General features: G+C 42.1%; 1 protein-coding gene across 1 annotated transcript in view; it reads right to left on the bottom strand.

The window, feature by feature from the left end:
• rnf220a (ring finger protein 220a) overlaps positions 1 to 17,877 on the bottom strand; it is a 168,743-nt gene extending 150,866 nt beyond the window's left edge. Inside the window, exons 1-2 of the mRNA XM_061797289.1 lie at positions 17,648 to 17,877; positions 5,043 to 6,068 (exon numbers count right to left, since the gene is read on the bottom strand). Of these exons, the coding sequence (XP_061653273.1) occupies positions 5,043 to 5,694 (652 nt within the window). The 5' untranslated portion in view covers positions 5,695 to 6,068; positions 17,648 to 17,877. The remainder of the gene's footprint in view (positions 1 to 5,042; positions 6,069 to 17,647) is intronic.
• Positions 17,878 to 19,418: the final 1,541 nt, after the last annotated feature.

Genomic DNA, 19,418 nt, shown 5'->3' with positions numbered 1-19,418 from the left:
TTTCAAATAATCAAATTGGATTGTTCATTTGTTGGACTATTATTTTTGAAGAATTCAATGAGTAAGAGATCAATATGATTCAATCATTGCTCACCAATGACAATCCGAATATTGATCAGGGTCTTAAGGGTTCTTTATACTCGCGCTGACGTCACTGCGGCTGTCCGGCGCGCAATTTGCCTTTATACTCGAGCGCAACCCACGCGCACAGTTTTGAAAATGTACTGCAGTTCTCCTCCAAGTCGGGGTGTCGCTACGGCTGGTATTGGTTGGCTTGGACACCACAGGGTGGAGTTTCCTCTGCATTTTATTGGGCCATTTACGGTAGCCATTTTTACTTTGCTTTCAGCAACAAGGAACAAAGCAACAACAATGGCGACCGTGGCACAGTGTCTGCTAGAACAGAACAGTCACATGATGCAATGCAGTTACGCGGAGGAACATGGGAATCGAGAGAATTCAAGATCAACGAATCCATGGATCGCAAGTGGAGGAATCAGGAAAACGCCGGTATCATTGCAGAACAGCCCCCAGAGACTGACTCCGACGAGTACAAGAGGGAACCCGGCATGTTTGATGGAGAACTTGCCCAGCTGTTCATTTCGGATACAGAAGATGAGGACTTTGATAGATTTGTGGATGAGGATTGAATTTATTGATTGAACTTACTGTTTACATTGTTAAGTACTTCAATAAAGTGCAACCGAATTCAGTTTTGCTCCCGCTGTCTTTTTAAAAACATACGCTCGCATGCATGCGAGCGTATGTTTTAAGCTAGCGTAGGTTTTACCATGCCTGTGCCCAATAATATGGTGCTCCTTATGTATGTGTTAAATACAGAAATAGATTATATATATATATATATATATATAGGCGGCACGGTGGCTGACTGGTTAGAGCGTCAGCCTCACAGTTCTGAGGTGTGGGGTTCAATCCCCACACCTGTGTGGGGATTGCATGTTCTCCCCGTGCCTGCGTGGGTTTTCTCCGGGCACTCCGGTTTCCTCCCACATCCCAAAAACATGCATTAATTGGAGACTCTAAATTGCCCATAGGCATGACTGTGAGTGCGAATGGTTGTTTGTTTCAATGTGCCCTGCGATTGGCTGGCAGCCAGTTCAGGGTGTACCCCGCCTCCTGCCCGATGACAGCTGGGATAGGCTCCAGCACGCCCGTGACCCTAGTGAGGAGAAGCGGCTCAGATAATGGATGGAGGGATATATATATATATATATATATATATACTAGCACTGATAGATAGATAGATAGATAGATAGATAGATAGATAGATAGATAGATAGATAGATAGATAGATAGATAGATAGATAGATAGATAGATAGATAGATAGATAGATAGATAGATAGATAAATAGATAGATAGATAGCCAAACCATCATTGTAACAGTCACCACAAGACTCACAACAACTAACACACACATGTACACACTATATGCTATGCTATGCTATGCTATGCTATGCTTGCTTGCAGTTACCACACAGACAGAGCTAGAGGGAAGGATGGATTGTTCTCAAGAAAAATTAAAAACTTTTGAGTATATACATTTTTTAAAGCTACAGACTTTACAGTGTTGATATTGTGAGAGAGCTGTCATCCATACTATTGGACTAACAAGAGACCGAAAACCACCACCATAAGTTGACCGGGGGGGGGGGGGGGGGGGGGGGGGGTAGTTGCGTGGGTGGCGCACAGTGGGGGACTGACAGGGAGGCAACAAGAGAGGACAAGGCTTTTAACATCTGGCTAAGGACTGTCAGGAAGACACACACACAAAGACACGCACCCTCTCACACACTGTGGTAGGCAGGCGATTCCCAGTCCTAATTATTAGAACACTCTTACTTAACTTAACCCTGCCACTGGACCGTGACAGGCAGAGATAGAAGGGGAGGGCTGCCAAGGTGGAGGCTGACAGATTTTTGTGAAGACAAGAGGAAGGATGAGCGTTTCTGTCTCCTTGACAGATTTTTTTTGTTAACCTATTATGTACCACAGCAAGGGAAAAAAATAGAGGACAGATGAATACATGGAGCAAAAGTCGAAGAAAGTATGAAAACTCTGAGTTGTCTTTATCATTGCAATAAATACATAAACATCCAAATTAACTCTATTTTTCATCATATACAAACTTTGTGCTTCAAGACCGCGAAGACCAAAACAACAACTATTCTCCGTGGACATGTAGAAAAAAAAGAAAATAAACAAAGAAGCAATGAAACAGATAAAAGGCAAAGAATAGAATGAAAAGTAGACCTCTTGTTGCGCTCTGAACTGCATGAGACGAGATAATGTTTGTCACGTGTTGATGGGAAAACAAGAGGAAATGTTTCAAGTAACACACTGGTGAGCTACATTATGTGATCATTATGACAGTATAATCTGTAGATCCAGCTAAATCAATCATTTCTGCATTATATGTTTTGATTTCTTCCTTTGTCTGTACAGTCTGTACGTCACTCCTTTTATTCAACAACCTTACAATTTGTTTATCTCGTTCATCTTGCTGCATCACTGGGAAACATTTGTGCATGTTTTATCTCCCTAATTTTCTAAGCCTGCTTTTCCAAGTAATATGTAAAAGAGGAAAGATCAGTGAGCCAGGTTTGGCAGTGTCAGTCAGTCAAGTTCAGTGTGCTTCTGTGTACCTTGTCTGTGGTGAGCAGAGGATCCACAGCTGGCAGACACTGAAAATGGTCTGATTGGGAACAATGCATTGAGGAAAGATGGAGAGATATGTGCGATCCAAAAGAAAACAAAGATGACAGCAAACGTTGAATACCGAGGCACTTGCATGCATCACTAATACGTACAAAAACAAAATCCTTGCTGCAAACAAACAAATGTGCCAAGGTTATCTCTGTTAACATTCCAGGAATTCCAATCACATACAGTTCCTGTCACTTTTGTTTTTGTTTTTATTTTTGCTTTTTATTCAATCCGCTTTGTACTAAAGCGTTGAATTGAGTAAAAGTAACACCGTTTACATTAATATGACATGTTTTGTCCTAAAAGGCATGATGGGGCCTTTATGTGCAGGTTTAGCGGTTTAGTTAACAGTCACCGTGTCTGCATGTGCATTGGGGGGATTTGGGGAGGCTTTGCATAGCACTGGCAGATGTTGCCTGAAGTATTATGCTCAGAGACGCAGGGAACATGTAGATGTACGACTTCTCAAGTTGTTGTATTAGAATATTTGGTTGTCAGTAAAGAGGATTCCTCCCATGCTTCGGATTATGTGTGATCAGAATCAGAATCAGAATCATCTTTATTTGCCAAGTATGTCCAAAACACACAAGGAATTTGTCTCCGGTAGTTGGAGAGATGAGAGATGATTGGGCTAGAATCACATAGACGAATGAATGCAGAAGTGTAAATGAAGTAAACTGTTCCAATAAATCTTCAGTAATACAAATTTAACATATATATTTTATTTTATTCCCCATCGAGCACTAAAGTTTAATGTAATCCAGTATGATCCTCTTTTTTCAACAGTAACAAAGGGTACCAAAGTTACTATTATTCAGATTTTTAGAACACTTCCAATGGGGCAACAACCATCGTGATCGTCGGTTGATTGGCTGACCGAGAATTGATCTTTTGTGGAAGTAGACCCAAATTTAGTTTGTTGTCTTCTTGCCAGAAATTCCAAAAAGAATGAAGGTGAAATGCCGGATGTCCGTCATTGTTGCTTTTTTTAGTTCACCGTGAGGCTACTTTGTGTTGTATTGTTTCATGTCACATAATGTAGCAGCAGACATTGCTGCAAACTTTTTACTGCTCTAAACCTCATGGGATTGTGCTAAAGTGTTGTTTGTTCTTTACGTGTCTCTACTCGATGACCAGAACCAGTGAAGTCGAAGCCATGATTCTTTGCCGTGAGCAGAGCTTCCACACATCCAATTGCATTAGAAGCCGATGGTAAAAGTGGAGGAGACTTCTGCCAAGACTTGACCTGATTAGATTGGGATTCAGCTGTTCCAAAAGACAGCACAGAAACCATTTTCCATTGTACTGTATGCTCTCCAATTGCTTCCAAATCTTCAGTGTTAACATTGAACAGTATCGCTTTCCAAATGTCCAGCAGACCTGCCTCTTATGGAACATTATACAAATCAATGTTCAACAAACAAATGAAATCTGTCTGGCGGTTTAGTGCACTTGTTTTTCTCTTCCTTGTTATTTCACCTGGCAAGACACTAAGGTGTGATTTACCCAAAGTTTAACACTCCATCCTTCAGCGCTCCAGTTCCTGCCTCTACTTCCGTTGCATGGTTTGTTTTTATCGGATTAGTCTCAGGTCGTCGGTTTTGTCTCTCATTTATTAATTCAAGGATTCATCCCACAAAAACACACGTCAGCTTAAAAACTGAGAAGAGGACAAAGATGAAGATAAAAATAGCAAAATAAACAATGGAAAGGTGAATATGAACAATTTGTAATATGAGACAAATACAATGTGTCACTTATAATTATTCACAATAACTACAGCGACAAAAGGTAATTTGCCTCAGAGATCCGATACAGCTTGGAGGCGTGTGCAAGATGTCAGTGCTCTTTGCCAAAGGCTGATTGTATTTTTGTGATTGGAACTCTTCCTTCTCTTTTCCATCACACTCACACACATGCAATAACATGCACAACCACCAACATGCACACACACACACATAAATGCATACAGTATGCAGAGTGCAGGAGGGGCAAATGGCATCCCCGTCCCGCGACGAATGCTAATGTGACTAGTGGAGCTTGTGGGCTTGTGAAACAAGGATTGGATGAGCCAAGAGAGATGATGACAAGAAAACATAGATGGGATTGTTTATTGGGGTGTGTCATGCAAGTGTGTAAAATTATTTTGCAAGTTGCTCTTTTTAATTAAAGGTCCTGAATTGGATATGCCTACATGAGTTTTTTTTTTTTTTTTTTTTTATATTTTCGTAGAGATCAGAAACCCCTCATCCATTTTTGGTCATTATCACTATGTATGTTACAAAGGGATACAGAAGAGATATATATGAGTACTTACAGTGCTCAATGCGGTCTTCGGGGCTGGAGGAAGTCTCTCGGTCTGAAAGAAGGCCGGCGACAGCAAAGATCTTCTTTCCGCTGTCCTCTACGGCCTTCAAGGCGCTGCTGGGTGAGCTCCCAGGTGGGATCTGGGCGCCACCAAAGTCATATTCTTTGCCCTCAGCATCAGAGTAACGGAGGTGGGGGGAAGCATCTGCATCTAGGCAGCCTTTGAGGCGCTTGGCTGGGGTGAAAGCAGACTGATACCCGCCTGGTACTCCATCTCGATCCTCAGGAGAAGCGAAGGGTCTGAAGGCCCCAACACCACTGTGATTCAGCATGCTGATTGGTGAGCAGTCCAGGTTAGGTGGAGCAAACTGATGATGGAGGTGGAGGAGGGACGGAGGAAAGTCCCTGTTGGGGAAACCTGGAGGGACGGCACCTTGACGGTGGTACATTGATGCAAAGGTGTATGAACCATTGTTAAATGGCAAGTGAACATCTTTCTCAACAGATACTGGGACACCAAATGGGCGTGGTTGCTGGCAAGGAATAGAAACATCACGAGAAGCTTCAGCAGTGGAGGCCAGGACCATGAGGGCTGGGGAGGCCAGGGGATTTGGCAAGTAGGAGGAGCTCTCCATCTTGAACGCTGCTCTGTGGAGGTCCATGTCTAAATGGATGAAAGTTGTTGAGAAGATTTTAGGAGGAAGAGGAGGAACTAATTCCTCCTCAGAGAAACTGAACACAGACCCCTTGAAAAGGGTCTCTTATAATAGTTGTGAGTTGAGGCGGACAATTGTCTATCTGGTTCAGATTGGGTTTTTAGTTCATTTCTTTGCAGCAGCGCTAAATTCTACTTTAGTTGAGTGACTGAGGTTAGAACAGATTTTCCTGTGGCAAGGATGTTCTGCTCTTTGGGTTATTCTGTCCAGTTAAATCTGAAGTTGAAGCCCTTTAATTGGAGAGTCTGTCGGAAGGGTTGCGAAAGCCGAAGCGTCGTTGAAGGTTGTCACAGTAGGTTCCTCATCTTCCTTTGGTCAAACTGTGAAGAGACAAAACCCAAGCATGAGATCACAGCCATCTCCTGCTTGTTCCATCAGTGTAGCCTATCAGAGAGAATCATGGGAATTATGCACTCAAAGTACTCAATTTGCTTTTATTGTTAGCATTTTGACCAAACAGTGTCTTCCCTGTGTCAGATCCTGTAAAACCCAACAATAACTAATTGGTACCGCTAATTCCCCCACTCTTTAGAAAAAGTTAACACATTACATCTCTCCACTCCGATTCTTTGTTTCCCTCCAGCTCTTCCCAATTGCCTCCTCCTTGTCCTCTATTCAGCAAATCAATCCACCCCCCTTCTCAGAATCCTCATCTCCTCTCATCCTTCTAGGACTATTTCTCCTCCCTCTGCCATCTTCGATCACAGTCTAAGCCGCTTATTCTTGCCATCTCCCAGATCTTATTGGACCAGAACCACTTGTCTCAAGATAAGAGCACACGTATATTTTTGCCCACCCACATACCCACTCAAATATCTGATAAGAATCTATGAGGTTCAACACACCAAAAAAAGTAGATACCAGAAACTTTCATGCTATTCTTCTCACTGTACCATCTTCTAATTTGACATTTTTTTTTTTTGCTATCTGACCTCCCTTTTCCATTTGTCCTGTAATTCTCATCTCTTCAGATTGATCCTTCACACTCTCTTTCCCTAACTCTGTTCTCCCTTGGGTGATTCAGATGGGTGATATCATATCAGACCCCTCCATCTGCCATCCACGAGCCAGAGGAAATCTGACTTAGTGAATAAATTAGCTGTATTTGACCTCACGACCCCAGCATCCGTGGCAACAGGCTAGAGTTCTTCCTCTCGGGATTAGATCAGAGTGTGTGATTGGTCGAGTTGGCATATGCAGAGAGGCAGCCAATGAAACGATAAAATAACATTTAAGAGATGTTTATCCCCAAAGGGGAAATTGAAAGTGGATAGTTTGCTAAGCATCCAAAATGCTATTGTACTGCTTTATAGGAAGACTTTGCAACTTGACATGGATTCAAAGGTGATGTGGTTCAGCTGTACACAAAACCTGTTACAATTGATTACCAAACCTGATCTTGGCTTTGGCACACTCGCCCACCTCAAACATGAAGACACATGTAGAAGCCCACGGTAAACTGAGAGGACAGGCCCAGGCACAGTGAGATGTTTTACATTACCGCAAATGTACAGAAAGCTGGTGAAGTGGTCAGAAAAGCTGACGCTAACACACCTCTGATCTGACTGATGCCATGTCATCTCATATTGCATATCCTCCCCCCATGTTTCTAATTATTTTTCAACCACCATACTATAATCAGCACTTTTGTCAAACAAAGAACTCTCTCTATCATGTTCCTATCACTTTCCAACCTGTGTTAATTTTTTCGTCAGATGCACCATGAGCTTAACCTGTGTAAACAAGTAGCAAGTGTTGATTAGAGGACAAACAAGATGGATATTTAATTTTACCATCATTATACTACAGGGAGGAGTAATCATCAGACATTCTTGCGATAACCATAACGGAAGCGAGGAAATTAAACTAAACTAAAATCTTTGAGACGTTATGAGTCATTTTGCAGAAATACAACATATTTTAAAGGAGGTAAAACAAATAAGTGCATTGTAAACATGTTCATTAGTATGTTTCTTGTTAACTTTTTTAAACTCTATAAACACTTAAGTGTTACCAAACCCTTCACCACTGAAAGCGTGATTATAATTTCAGACACATATACAGTGCATCTCCTCAAAATCGGAATTCAAGCACAATTACAGGCAATACATGCACATAATGTCAGTCAGTGACACTTACAATCCCATTTGCCACTGAGGGGATATCAGCCACTCATTGTCTGACACCAGCTATATGCATTTTATAATAGAAAATGTCACAGGGGAACATTTACCACGCTCGCATAATTTGATTACTGTGTACAAGAATGATACAGCTGTTGCTGCGATATTACACTCAGGGGGTGCGGAGGGGTAGGCAATTTGTGTCAAACGTGGATTTAAAGTGACTGTTTTACCAATGGAGAAATTGTTGTGTCAACTTGATGCTCTTTAACCTCATCAAAAGAAATTACAAGCATCAAGTCAGAGAGGTTACAGCTTGTATTTGTGATACAACTATGATTATAAGCATTGATATTGTTCCTTAAAATAATTGTAGAATGTTACTTGCTTTTTGAACATATCAGAAACAAAAGTTAAGGATTTAGGCATACTTAAATGGTCAAATTCCTTCTTGATAGATGCAATGCTTTTATTTCAGGGTTGTTTTTGTTTGGACTGTGCTTTTGGTTTTGATGATAGCGGTGTATACACATCGATTCTTTATATATTACCCTTTCAAAATGTGAGGGAACCACACATGATGAGGAAAGAAAATCCATTTATTATAATTATATTGTGTGGTGGCGGCACGGTGGGCGACTGGTTAGAGCGTCAGCCTCACAGTTCTGAGGACCCGGGTTCAATCCCCGGTACCGCCTTTGTGGAGTTTGCATGTTCTCCCCGTGCCTGCGTGGGTTTTCTCCGGGCACTCCGGTTTCCTCCCACATCCCAAAAACATGCATTAATTGGAAACTCTAAATTGCCCGTAGGTGTGAATGTGAGTGCGAATGGTTGTTTGTTTGTATGTGCCCTGCAATTGGCTGGCAACCAGTTCAGGGTGTACCCCGCCTCCTGCCCGATGACAGCTGGGATAGGCTCCAGCACTCCCGCGACCCTAGTGAGGAGAAGCGGCTCAGAAAATGGATGGATGGATATTTTGTGGTGTAGTTGAGCTGACCGACACAGCACACCATATCTCTTTTGACAATTGCGAGTCTCCTCTCCACAAACCAGAAGTCTGGTGTAGTACCAATATTGACCTGTGAGAGGCAGCAACGTGCCGTAGGGCAAACAAGAAGAAACAGTAGTAGTAGTAGAAGAAGAAGAAATACCAGAATCATATTACAGATGCAATTTTTTCCTTGTCATTTTTATTGGGGTTAATGACTTGTGAGACGTATTACACAAACAATTAACACAACTAGTTGCTCCTCTATTTGTGTCAGAGAACAGTACGAGCTTCAGAACCCTTCCTAATTGGCTATCCTTCAGTTTCACTAAGTTTCATGGAGTCCGTGGATCGACCAACCTTGGTGTGGCCAGGACTGTTTTATGAGCAGATTGCGGAGAAAAAAAATCACTCATAAAAGAAAGCAAAGTAGGGCATCATCACTGAAGATCCTCTTTGAGAGACATACGAGAATCGGGCTTTTGTTGACTTTGATCAGAAGGAATGAAAAATACAGCAAATTCAGCCCATTTTCACTATGTGTGTACCCCACTTAATATCTAACTCGATTTAGAGTCATTTTTCCTGCTTTGTTTGTGTGTTTCATTATTAGTGTTACTAGTTTTACCTGTCCATCCTTCCTTTCTGCCATGGTCCTCATGTCATCCAACAAGATCCTTCCATCAGAATATATTGCTCGCCTATGTCATTAGTGTCTGTGGATTCAATTCCCGTGTCATTCAAGTCCTTTGTCTTGGTGGATTTTCTCCTATGCTTTGCTGCTGTAAGTTTTGTGCCCTGACTGTTTGTACTAGTATTTTGAGAATAACGTTAATGAAAACATTTTTCTTGTTTTTACTGCTTGCCCTAGCTGTGTTGTTTTTTGTTTTGTTTTCATGCATTTGGGTCCATCCTACCCCAACACAAGAGCTACTGTGGCAGAACAAAACAAGTCACGAAGGACCCAAGAGACCACTTCAAGAACCTGCCTTTTTCAGAGAATGACTTTGGTTTGTCAAGAGAATTACTTTTCCAAGTCCGAATACCTGCAATCCCTCAACCCCACGATTGCAAGTTTGATGGCCCAGGCCAAGTGGCAGTGCAACACTGGCCTGGAGTCTTTCAGACGCCAACTTCCAATTGATCAGCCTGTCTGCCACCATTCAGCTGCCCCACATTCAGTTAGGGCTCTTTTCCTTTCCTCTCTGTCCCGCTCACCTAAGTCCTCCAGTTCTTCTTGTGTGTCTCATGCTAAGTGTTTCAATTTCTCCTTCTGTGCCACATCGCCCAAACCCAATTTTTTTTCTGAAATTGGTAAGTCTTGACCAAAACTTCACAAGCTTCTCTGATTCAGATTCAGGAACAAGAGCTTTGATTTTGAAAATGGACACTCCGTTACATTTCCATTTGTACACATCTGGTGAGTTTTTCACTCGTCCTTCCTTGTTTTTTGTGTCATCCCATTGGTTTTTGCCTTCTAGCCGCCTGCACACCTGGATTGGTGTCAGTGCATTTAGTTCCCCTGTTTCATTTAAAGCTTTTTGTTTTGTTTTGTTTTGGGGTTTTTTTTGGAGTACTGAGAGTAAACAATTTTTAGTTTTCCAGTCTGCATAGGTCCATCTTTTATTGCATCGGGATGCATCATACATAAACGTTATGGCTACCTTGAAGAGATACTGTTGTGGCCGACAAGTTACATTTTATTATCCTGTATTGGCAATCCAATAAACACCAACCGCTGATCGTCACCCAAATTTGTCAGACAGTTTTCGAAATGTGTCTGCTAAGTTCTGCAGAGGAACAGAGAAAAATTTTGATTTGACCTTAAAATGTCTTGTGGACTGTATGTCCACTGTCATCCTTGTGTTTTTGAAATGCACGCAGGAAATCGAAGACATCAGGCAAAAATGTTGTTGTGTGTGTGTGTGTGTGTGTGTGTGTGTGTGTGTGTATGTGCACAGTCTATGTTCTGTATATTTAGAGAATGGCGATGGCTCAGAAAAGTGAAACTGGTTCTCACATATTTGTTAGAAGAAGATATGACAGACATGAGAAACTTCTGTTTGACACACATTAGAAAGACACTTAAAAACTTACAGACAGCATTTTCTATCTGGAATTAAACTGACCTTGGAACAAAATGAATGTACTGCCCAAAAGTTAAGAAAATAACTTTGCCTGCTCTCTCCCCTCCCTGAGAACCTTGGCATCTCCTCTTTCAGGTAAATTAGAGCATTCTACATTTGAACTTGGTAACTTATCAGTGGCAACGCGATGTATTTGATCACCGCACTCGTTAGTGTCCGTTGAATCTTTGTGATGGGATATACAAGCAAACATGCCGACTCTTGCATAGTGAGGCGGTTAAGCTTTACTGCGCAGTTTCCAAGCAGCTGCAAGCAGTTGTAGTCACATGCAGATGCACATATGAGGGACAGTCAAAAGTAATGAGCCCAATTCAATTTAAACTACTAATTCATTTATTTTTAGAAATGTCCACAGTTTGTAGTTTAATACTTGTTTATTTAAAAAAAAAAAAAAAAGTTTTGTTTAATCCTGTCCTCTTTGTCAGCCATTTTGGAAATGACATCGTTGTCGGAAGCCTGTAAGAGGCAGAGCTGTGATTGAATTTCCACCACTAAACAAAATGTTTAGTGAGGAAGCTGCAATAGGCTACAGCACAGTCAAAAAGTGGGTGTCCAGGATCAAAGGCGAAGAACCAGAGCCAAGGACTATTCCCAGGATTAACTGCTCAAGATTGGGTAAGGCTTTCATACATTTGTCATTTATTATTGCAAGTATCTGCAGGAGGCGCAATTGCACCACAATGTGTTGTGACGCGCATCCTCGAGCGTTTGCTGATGTCCCATCCAAATCAACAGTCGACGCTATTGAAATCTACTCGCTCGTGTATGCCAATGAGGCAAATCGCAAACATCCTTGTAAATAAGCGTGACGTGCATTCTTCTCACCCCTCACTTTGTCTCCTATTTTAATAATTGTTGTCTTCCCAATTATTGTCTTTTGGCAAGCTGAATTTTGTTGTTGTGTTATCAGTCTCACGTTTCATTTTCTCAGGCCTCTTTTGCCAACCCTTATATGATATCAGTTATATCCTTCTGTCAACAGGCGCCACAGTTAGCCGGAGATATATGCATAGGCATAGAAAGTAATATTACAGTAAGATTTGATAAGGAGGCATGTATACTGTATAACTGTGTGAGTTGGGTAATGGCATTCCGCTAGCTGAATCAACACAGATTTGAACAACCCAAACAAGCTAACATGCTCTGCGGTATGTGCCACGACTAAAAAAAAAAGTGATTCATCTCACTGAGAGCAGAAATAATATAACTAAACAGGTGCAATTCTTTCTTTTTGTGTCCTACCAATGTGATATACCATGGAATAACACTGCAATAAGAAAATAGGATTTAAAGAGGAAGACTCTGGGGATATTTGGAGACTCTGTGTCATGGCCTGGGCCTCGGGGAAGGCTTTCTAGTCATACCCAGTTCATAGGACATGAATCACAAAGCGTTGAGTGGCAAATAAATCATTTCTCCTGGTCACTGTACAGAAGAATCAGTATGGCCTACAAGCGACAAGTCGCCCGCTGCAAACGACCCCGACCAGCTGACAGATGACACCGCTGCCTTTGTCGACTGACAGGTGAGCTCGCTATCTGCCCTTTAGCGTGTGCGGCACCGTGTCGCCCCCGCGATGACTCTTTATTGCCGCGTTGCGTCGGCGCGCACAGCAGCGGTCGCTAATCTCACACGCAGGCGGCCTGGCAGGCAGGAGGCTCGCTGTCTAGTTCGGATAACAACAAGCTACATCCAAGCCGATTAAGTCTAACAAGGCAAAACTGTCGGGATGTGTAAACACTCACACATTTCCCCCTAATTGTCCTCAATTGCGGAGTTAATCGGGACGATTACAACAAAAGGAGACTTCACTGCGTGGCGCTGACACCTCTTTTACATGGAGGTCAAAGTTAAAAAAGCAGACACACATGTAGGAATGCGCGAGGGGGAGGATGCTCTGTAATAACATAGAAGAACAAATCTTGATTTGCTTATCACAAGGCAGCCAAGTGTGCAATGCGGATACCATATTGAACATGAACATGCACGGAGGTGTTTGTGCATGTGTGGGAGGATCCGGCCCCTTGTATCATCTCCTGCCTGGATGCCCAGCCGGCGTCCGGGAGAAAAATGCAAAGTAACCTCCACAGATTCCGACTGCTTACAATCGATTACTGTATGTGCTTCAAAAGCACGTGCGCGCCTGTTCGTGTGTGTGTGTGTGTGTGTGTGTGTGTGTGTGTGTGTGTGTGTGTGTGTGTGTGTGTGTGTGTGTGTGTGTGAGTAATTGACAAATGAACGGAGAAACCTGAGAGAGAGATGATGTGCTGGCGGGGTGGGGGGCAAAGTGAGAGAAAGAGACACCCGACGATACAGAAAGGATCTGACATCCGACACAACTCCTTCCCCCTCATTAGGCTGCTTGGCTGACTTTCTCTTGTTGCCAGTGATATTCACCCTTTAACAGCGCCGACAACAGCATTTGTAGTCCCTGCCTGCTCCAATGCAATCAAACCATTAAGCACAGTGTACGTCACCTCCATGGAGTGATTTCCACCCGATAGAAAATGACTGACCCAAAGCTACTCCCCTTTCCTGTCATCAATAAAGAGAATTATTTGATTTACAATAAACCTCCAGCAGATTTCCCTCTCTTTTGAGGACAATGGCCACATAATGGTCTTGTGTTTTCTGTCATAATGAGTGGGGAGGGAAAAAAATACACTTTTAATGTGAGTTTAAATTCCATATTGGACAAATCAAGATTGCATTAAAACCAAAAAAAAAAGTTTTAGATGCAATGCTGCCATTACTCGGGGGGAAATGACAAATATTGGTCTCGTGACAGCTTCCAACAGCCACTGTTAAGTCAGCACATCAGGCTGAATGATGGTGATGGTAACCGCAGTAACACAAAGTTTGAGGATGTGGAAGGCGCAGCGCACGCAGGGCGCATTTCCCTGCTGCGCGTGGGTTCAAACGCTTGTTATTTACCCGCGCACGCCTTCATTTCAATTACGTTCCCCTTGTCAAATTAGAGTGCGGGTACTGCGTTTATTAAGGCAGCACAATAAAAAAAAGTACACCTGAGAGAGCCGCGAGGGGTGTGTGGGGGGGCTGCCTATCAGGGGAAAGAAGTGAGGAGTGGCGTATAATAAAGAATGAGGAATTAGTGCATATTGATAAGACTTAATAGACTGTGTGTGTGGGGGGGGGGGGGGGGGGGGGTGATCAAACAAGTCGCGAGTGAGCGATCTCCGTTTAATTTACTGTCCGTGTCATGACGGTTAATGCGCGCAATGACGCATTCATTAATACATTCCCAAATATGAGTATATTGGAAAACGGTTATGAATCGATTTGATACGTCTTTCGAACGGAAAGAAATGACCACAGACGCATATGGTTAGTTAAAATATATATATATAAATATATATATATATATATATATATATATATATATATAAAATTTATATTTATTTACGCATTTATTTTCACTTTTTCCATTTTTTGTGCAACTTAAGATATTAAACTATCGATTATTTTTATTTAATTTTTTTTTTTTTTTTTTTTTTTTTTTACTAAAACCATCTTCAACCCCCCCACCCCGCCCCCGAACGTTTTGTGTCCTGGGATTCCAATTGAAATAAACTTCTTCTCTCAGCCGCCATGGAGCCCGGGATGGAGGTGTGAAATGGACATTAATTTTAGTTCACTTCTCGGGGCCCCCGGAGATCAATGGCGAGCAATAAAAACTGACGGCGAATGGGCTCCGAAAATATATCATCATTTGCCGCGTTACGGGATTTTTTTTGTCTTCTTCTTTTAATTCCCGTGCGAATGAAAAAAAAAGAAACGGGCCGAAATTATTATAGGCTTGCTCTAAATCAATAAATTATCGCAGTATCTCCTCAAGAAAGATAATTTTTTTATGGAAATCTTAATAACTACAGGTGTGTTGAAATGTTATTTATTTTTTCTGGATATAGTGTATTTACGAATTATTTTGTATCCGCTTAATCCCAATACTTTAAGGCTCGGGATTCTAAATAACGCGCATATATAAAATAACATTTTTTGGGGAAAAAAACCAAAATAAATAAAAAGGTGGACAATATTGCTTTTAACTCTTGTCTTGAACATTTGCAGAGGGCTACGCGACCACTGAAAGTGGAAGTCTGTTTAATTGTAAAGAAAGGCGTTGGTCGTTAACTCGTTAGTGCGGTTGGAAAAGTAAATGGGGAAATAATAATCTGACGCACTGACACGCACACGGGCTGACATCATGAAGCGAAGCAAAAAAAAAAAAGAAGGTGGAAAATGTTTTAAAATGACACCTCAATCGTGCTCGCCTGTTTAAATCATGATTAATATGCATTGCAGTAATAAAATACAGTAATTATATAACAATAGTGAGCGTGGTTGGGACCGAGACTGAATCCAGATTTTATCGAACGCCTAACTGGGTGATAAATAAATAAAATGCATTCCATTTCGTTTGATTTATTTTTTTTAAACTTGCCTTTAGGACATCGAAGCGTTTTATTATTATTATTATTATTATTATTATCATCATCGTGAGAAATTCATAAAAGTGCAATTATTTCGTTTAATGAAGAAAATGCATTATGTGTCTTACATGTTTAACTTCTCCACTTGATTCATGTTGCGTTTACTGAAGGGGGGGGGAAAAAAGGGAAAAGAAAAGTTTTCATAGCGCCGCATGCGATTCATATCCATAACAGCCTACTTATTAGCACAAATTTCAAAGATAATATCGTCTATTTAGTGCATTTAGTTGGAAATTAAACAGGCTCGCCTGCTCTCCTGAAGTCAGGGTTGATTGATCCGACAATCAATAAATCAATTTCAAGTTATCCATCACTTAAATCAAAGCCATGATCACTTGATGCGTAGCCGCTTTATCTTTTATTTTCCCCCCCAACACGCTCACTAAAGTGGAACGTTGTTGATTGTCTGTTGCGTTCACGTACCGCTCTCAGAGCTTCTTTTCTTCCTGTTTCGGGGCTTTGTATTCCAACGCCGAATTGTCTCAAATCTCGCTTTTTTTATTATTTATTTGATTTTATTAGATTTATTTAATGACATCACGTTGAAAGTTGCACGTACAAAATGGAAATCTTCTAAGAAAAGAACTAAGATCTTTGAGATTTTTCATGTAAAAAAAATGTATATATATATATATATATATATATATATATATATATATATATATATATATATATATATATATATGTAATTTTCTGATGCGGCCACTGTGGTTTTTAACCGAAAGGCGTCATAAATGTGACTAAAAGTCCAGCAAGGTAATACCCCCGCTCTTCACGAGACGTGCAAGTCCAATCTTAATCAAATGTAAACCGGTAAAAGTGATGGCGCAGAAACCGCAGGTGGTAATTGGGGTTGCCAGTTTTTGGCTCGCGGTGGCCGGCCACGAATCTGGAAAAACCCCGGGGAGGGTGGTGGTGGTGGTGGGGGGACGGGGGGAAGCGCCGCTTGTTTTAGAGGGGGATGTAAATTATAGCACACTCCCAGTTAACAGGTGCTTCCCTATAGTCTTGGCCTATTTGAGCGTGTGTGCGTGTGGGTGGACACGTGCACGCGCGTGATTGGGAGACGTCATTATTTGGAAATTAATGCTTTACTTCGGTGTTGCACACATACCCAAAACGAACTCAAAACTATCTCTCTCTCTCTCTCTCTCTCTCTCTCTCTCTCTCTCTCTCTCTCTCTCTCTCTCTCTATATATATATATATATATATATATATATATATATATATATAGGGTTGAAATCTAGTGAATTTGCATGAAAAAGATTTTTCTTTTTTCTTTTTTTTTTTTTTATATCCAAGATGCATTTTTGTTTTGTGGTCCAATATCCCCAAAATGTTCTTAATTAAAAGCAGAGCATGCTGCACGTTGAAGCCATATGTCGCCATTAAGAATGCGCAGAAGCGTTTGTAACTTGTTGGTTGGAACAAAATGCGACCGCAAAGTGTGCTAGGAGCCCTGCTGTGAGTAAAAAAAAAAAAAAGGGGGTGGGAATAAATCAATAAAATAGATTTAGTCTGGGTTTTTATTTTATTTTTTATTTTGTAAAAAAAAAAAAAAAAAAAAAAAGCTTAGAAAGAAAGAAAGAAAGAAACAAGAAGCCCATTTGGGGAATGAAATGATTTGACATGTTGTCACAAACAATTGTCCCGCTTCCCCAAAAATACGCGCTGTGAGAGAGTCGAACAGGTAATATTGTTTTATTAAGGTATTAAAGTGTGTATGTGCTGTGCGTATAAGCACGTTTTGTAGATCTTTATGGGGCGAGAACACGCACGCACTCGCGCGCGCGCGCTAGAATCCTCATCAAGTGTTTGGAGGAGGACACTTACTTGTTTGGGAACCCGGCAAGTGCGCGCAGATAACACAACACAACACAACACAACACAAAACAAACAAACGAAGAAACGCACTCACCAAAAGCGACATAAACGGACGTGAACGCACACGCAGAAATGTCCCAGTCCGAAGGGACCCTCGGAGTCACTTGGTGACCAGAGTCAAAAACGCAAACCCCCCCCCTCAAAAAAAATAAAAAATACGACCGACGTTCCCCCCACAAACAACAAAGTTGGAACAAACTTTCTAAGCTCCGAACACAGAAAGTGGTGAAGAAAGTGTTACTCACCTCTTCGTGACAGAATCCACCACGTCTGTGTGGAACCTTCCTCAGTTTCCGGCTTCTTCTTTTTTTTTTCTTTTTTTTTTAATCCTCCCAACAAACCCAAAACTTTTTTTTTATTTTTATTGTTTTTTTTTTTTTTTGCCGAATAACGGTAGCGGTGGCTCGTGCGCCGCAGCACCGGAGATAACGTCAAGGGAAAAAAAGTAGTTAACACCTCACCGTTCGCTTGCACAAGGCGGACAATGTGTGTGCGTAACAGAGAGGGAGAGAGAGAGAGAGAGAGAGAGAGAGAGAGAGAGGGGGGGAGGGAGAGCGAGGCTGACTTTCCACGCTGAGTGTAAAGTGGCTATCAGTAGCGCGACGTGCGCGTGCAGCCCCTCAGCTGAAAGACGGAGCGGAAAAGGCGAGTGGGAGCCGCCGAGGGACCGCGAGACACGGTGGCAGGCGGTGGGGAAGGAGGCGGGGGTGGTGCTGGTGGTGCGCTCTCAACAGCTAAGCGTGTGAGGGGGGGGGGGGGGGGGTCCAGGGTCCAAGAGCGCACTGGAGGCGCAGTGCTGCCGCGCAGTGCTCGGGTCGCTCTATGACGCAAAAAAAAAGCCAAGAACACACACACAGTTGGTTCCAAACAACCTGCCCCCCCCCCCCCCCCCCCGACCCCTCTTCCCTCTCATCTTGGTCATTTCAGGGCAAAAGATGTCTGCGCTTTTGTGGCTGACGTCATCGGGTCTTCAAAGTGGACCTGCACGTCCCAGCGACCACTCAGCAAGTTTGGTACATCGTTATAACGCAACTTAGCAACATGTTCGAACTGAACAGAAGTGTTTATAAAGTCCTTCAAACGACCACAACCATACGAGGAAGTGGTCTAGGGTGCAAAAATCCGATTTCCAGGTATTTTGTCGCATCGAGCAAATGGGGGTATTATCCAGCTTGTGATGATTATTGTTATTATTTTTAATTGCCTTTCGGATTATTTCACGTAACGCGCAATGATACGAACGCATGCGACCCCTCAGCACCTCTGTGCCTCTTCTCCCCTCTGTCTGTCTGTCTGGTGTTTTGGTCCCCTGGGCGATTTCAACAGCTTTGTGCGCAAAGTGAATGAATTATCCCTCCCTCCCCTCCCCCCCCCACCCTACCCCACCCCCACTCTCTTTCTCACTCTCTCTTTCTTTTTCTCTCCCGTTGGACGGACAGCTTGCCATAAAGCCAATGAAGTCCCCTCACCCAAAGAGGTGGGCTGCCAGGCACTTCAAAAGTGCAGGTTGGAGGTTTTTACTTCTGCAAAATCCTCCTTTTGGTCATGCTGGAGCTTTAATTATCATATACCAAAAAAAAAAAGATGTGATCTTTTTGACCATCCTCGTTATTTTATCGTTTGCCTGATTTTAGGACATAACAAAAGCTACTCTGTAAATCCCTGCTCTTTACTGTATGCTTGGTGTTACTGACAAAAGCACTGAACCAAATGCTCTTTTTTGTTTTTTTTGAGTGGGGGCCAGGCAGTGAAGACTAAAAGAAGTCTGCTTGTCCGCCGTTTTGTCAAATCTCTGTACTACGCCCCCTGCTGGACACACGTGGAAGTGAAAAGCAAAGCAAGAAGCTGCTGACTTTTCCCACTTGGTGATAAACCTGACATTTGGGTGTGTGACTAAAAAGTTGTCATGGTCTGAAAACGTATAACCAACGGTTCTGTGTGTATACGTGCAGCTTCCGCGCGGTTTAAATAATTAAAAAGAAAGAAAGAAAAAAAAGCTTTGATTCAAATGAGTAT

Source organism: Phyllopteryx taeniolatus, chromosome 14 (genome assembly GCF_024500385.1).
Source record: "Phyllopteryx taeniolatus isolate TA_2022b chromosome 14, UOR_Ptae_1.2, whole genome shotgun sequence".
NCBI classification, from domain to species: Eukaryota; Metazoa; Chordata; class Actinopteri; order Syngnathiformes; family Syngnathidae; genus Phyllopteryx; species Phyllopteryx taeniolatus.
This window is presented reverse-complemented; position numbering and strand designations above follow the sequence as displayed.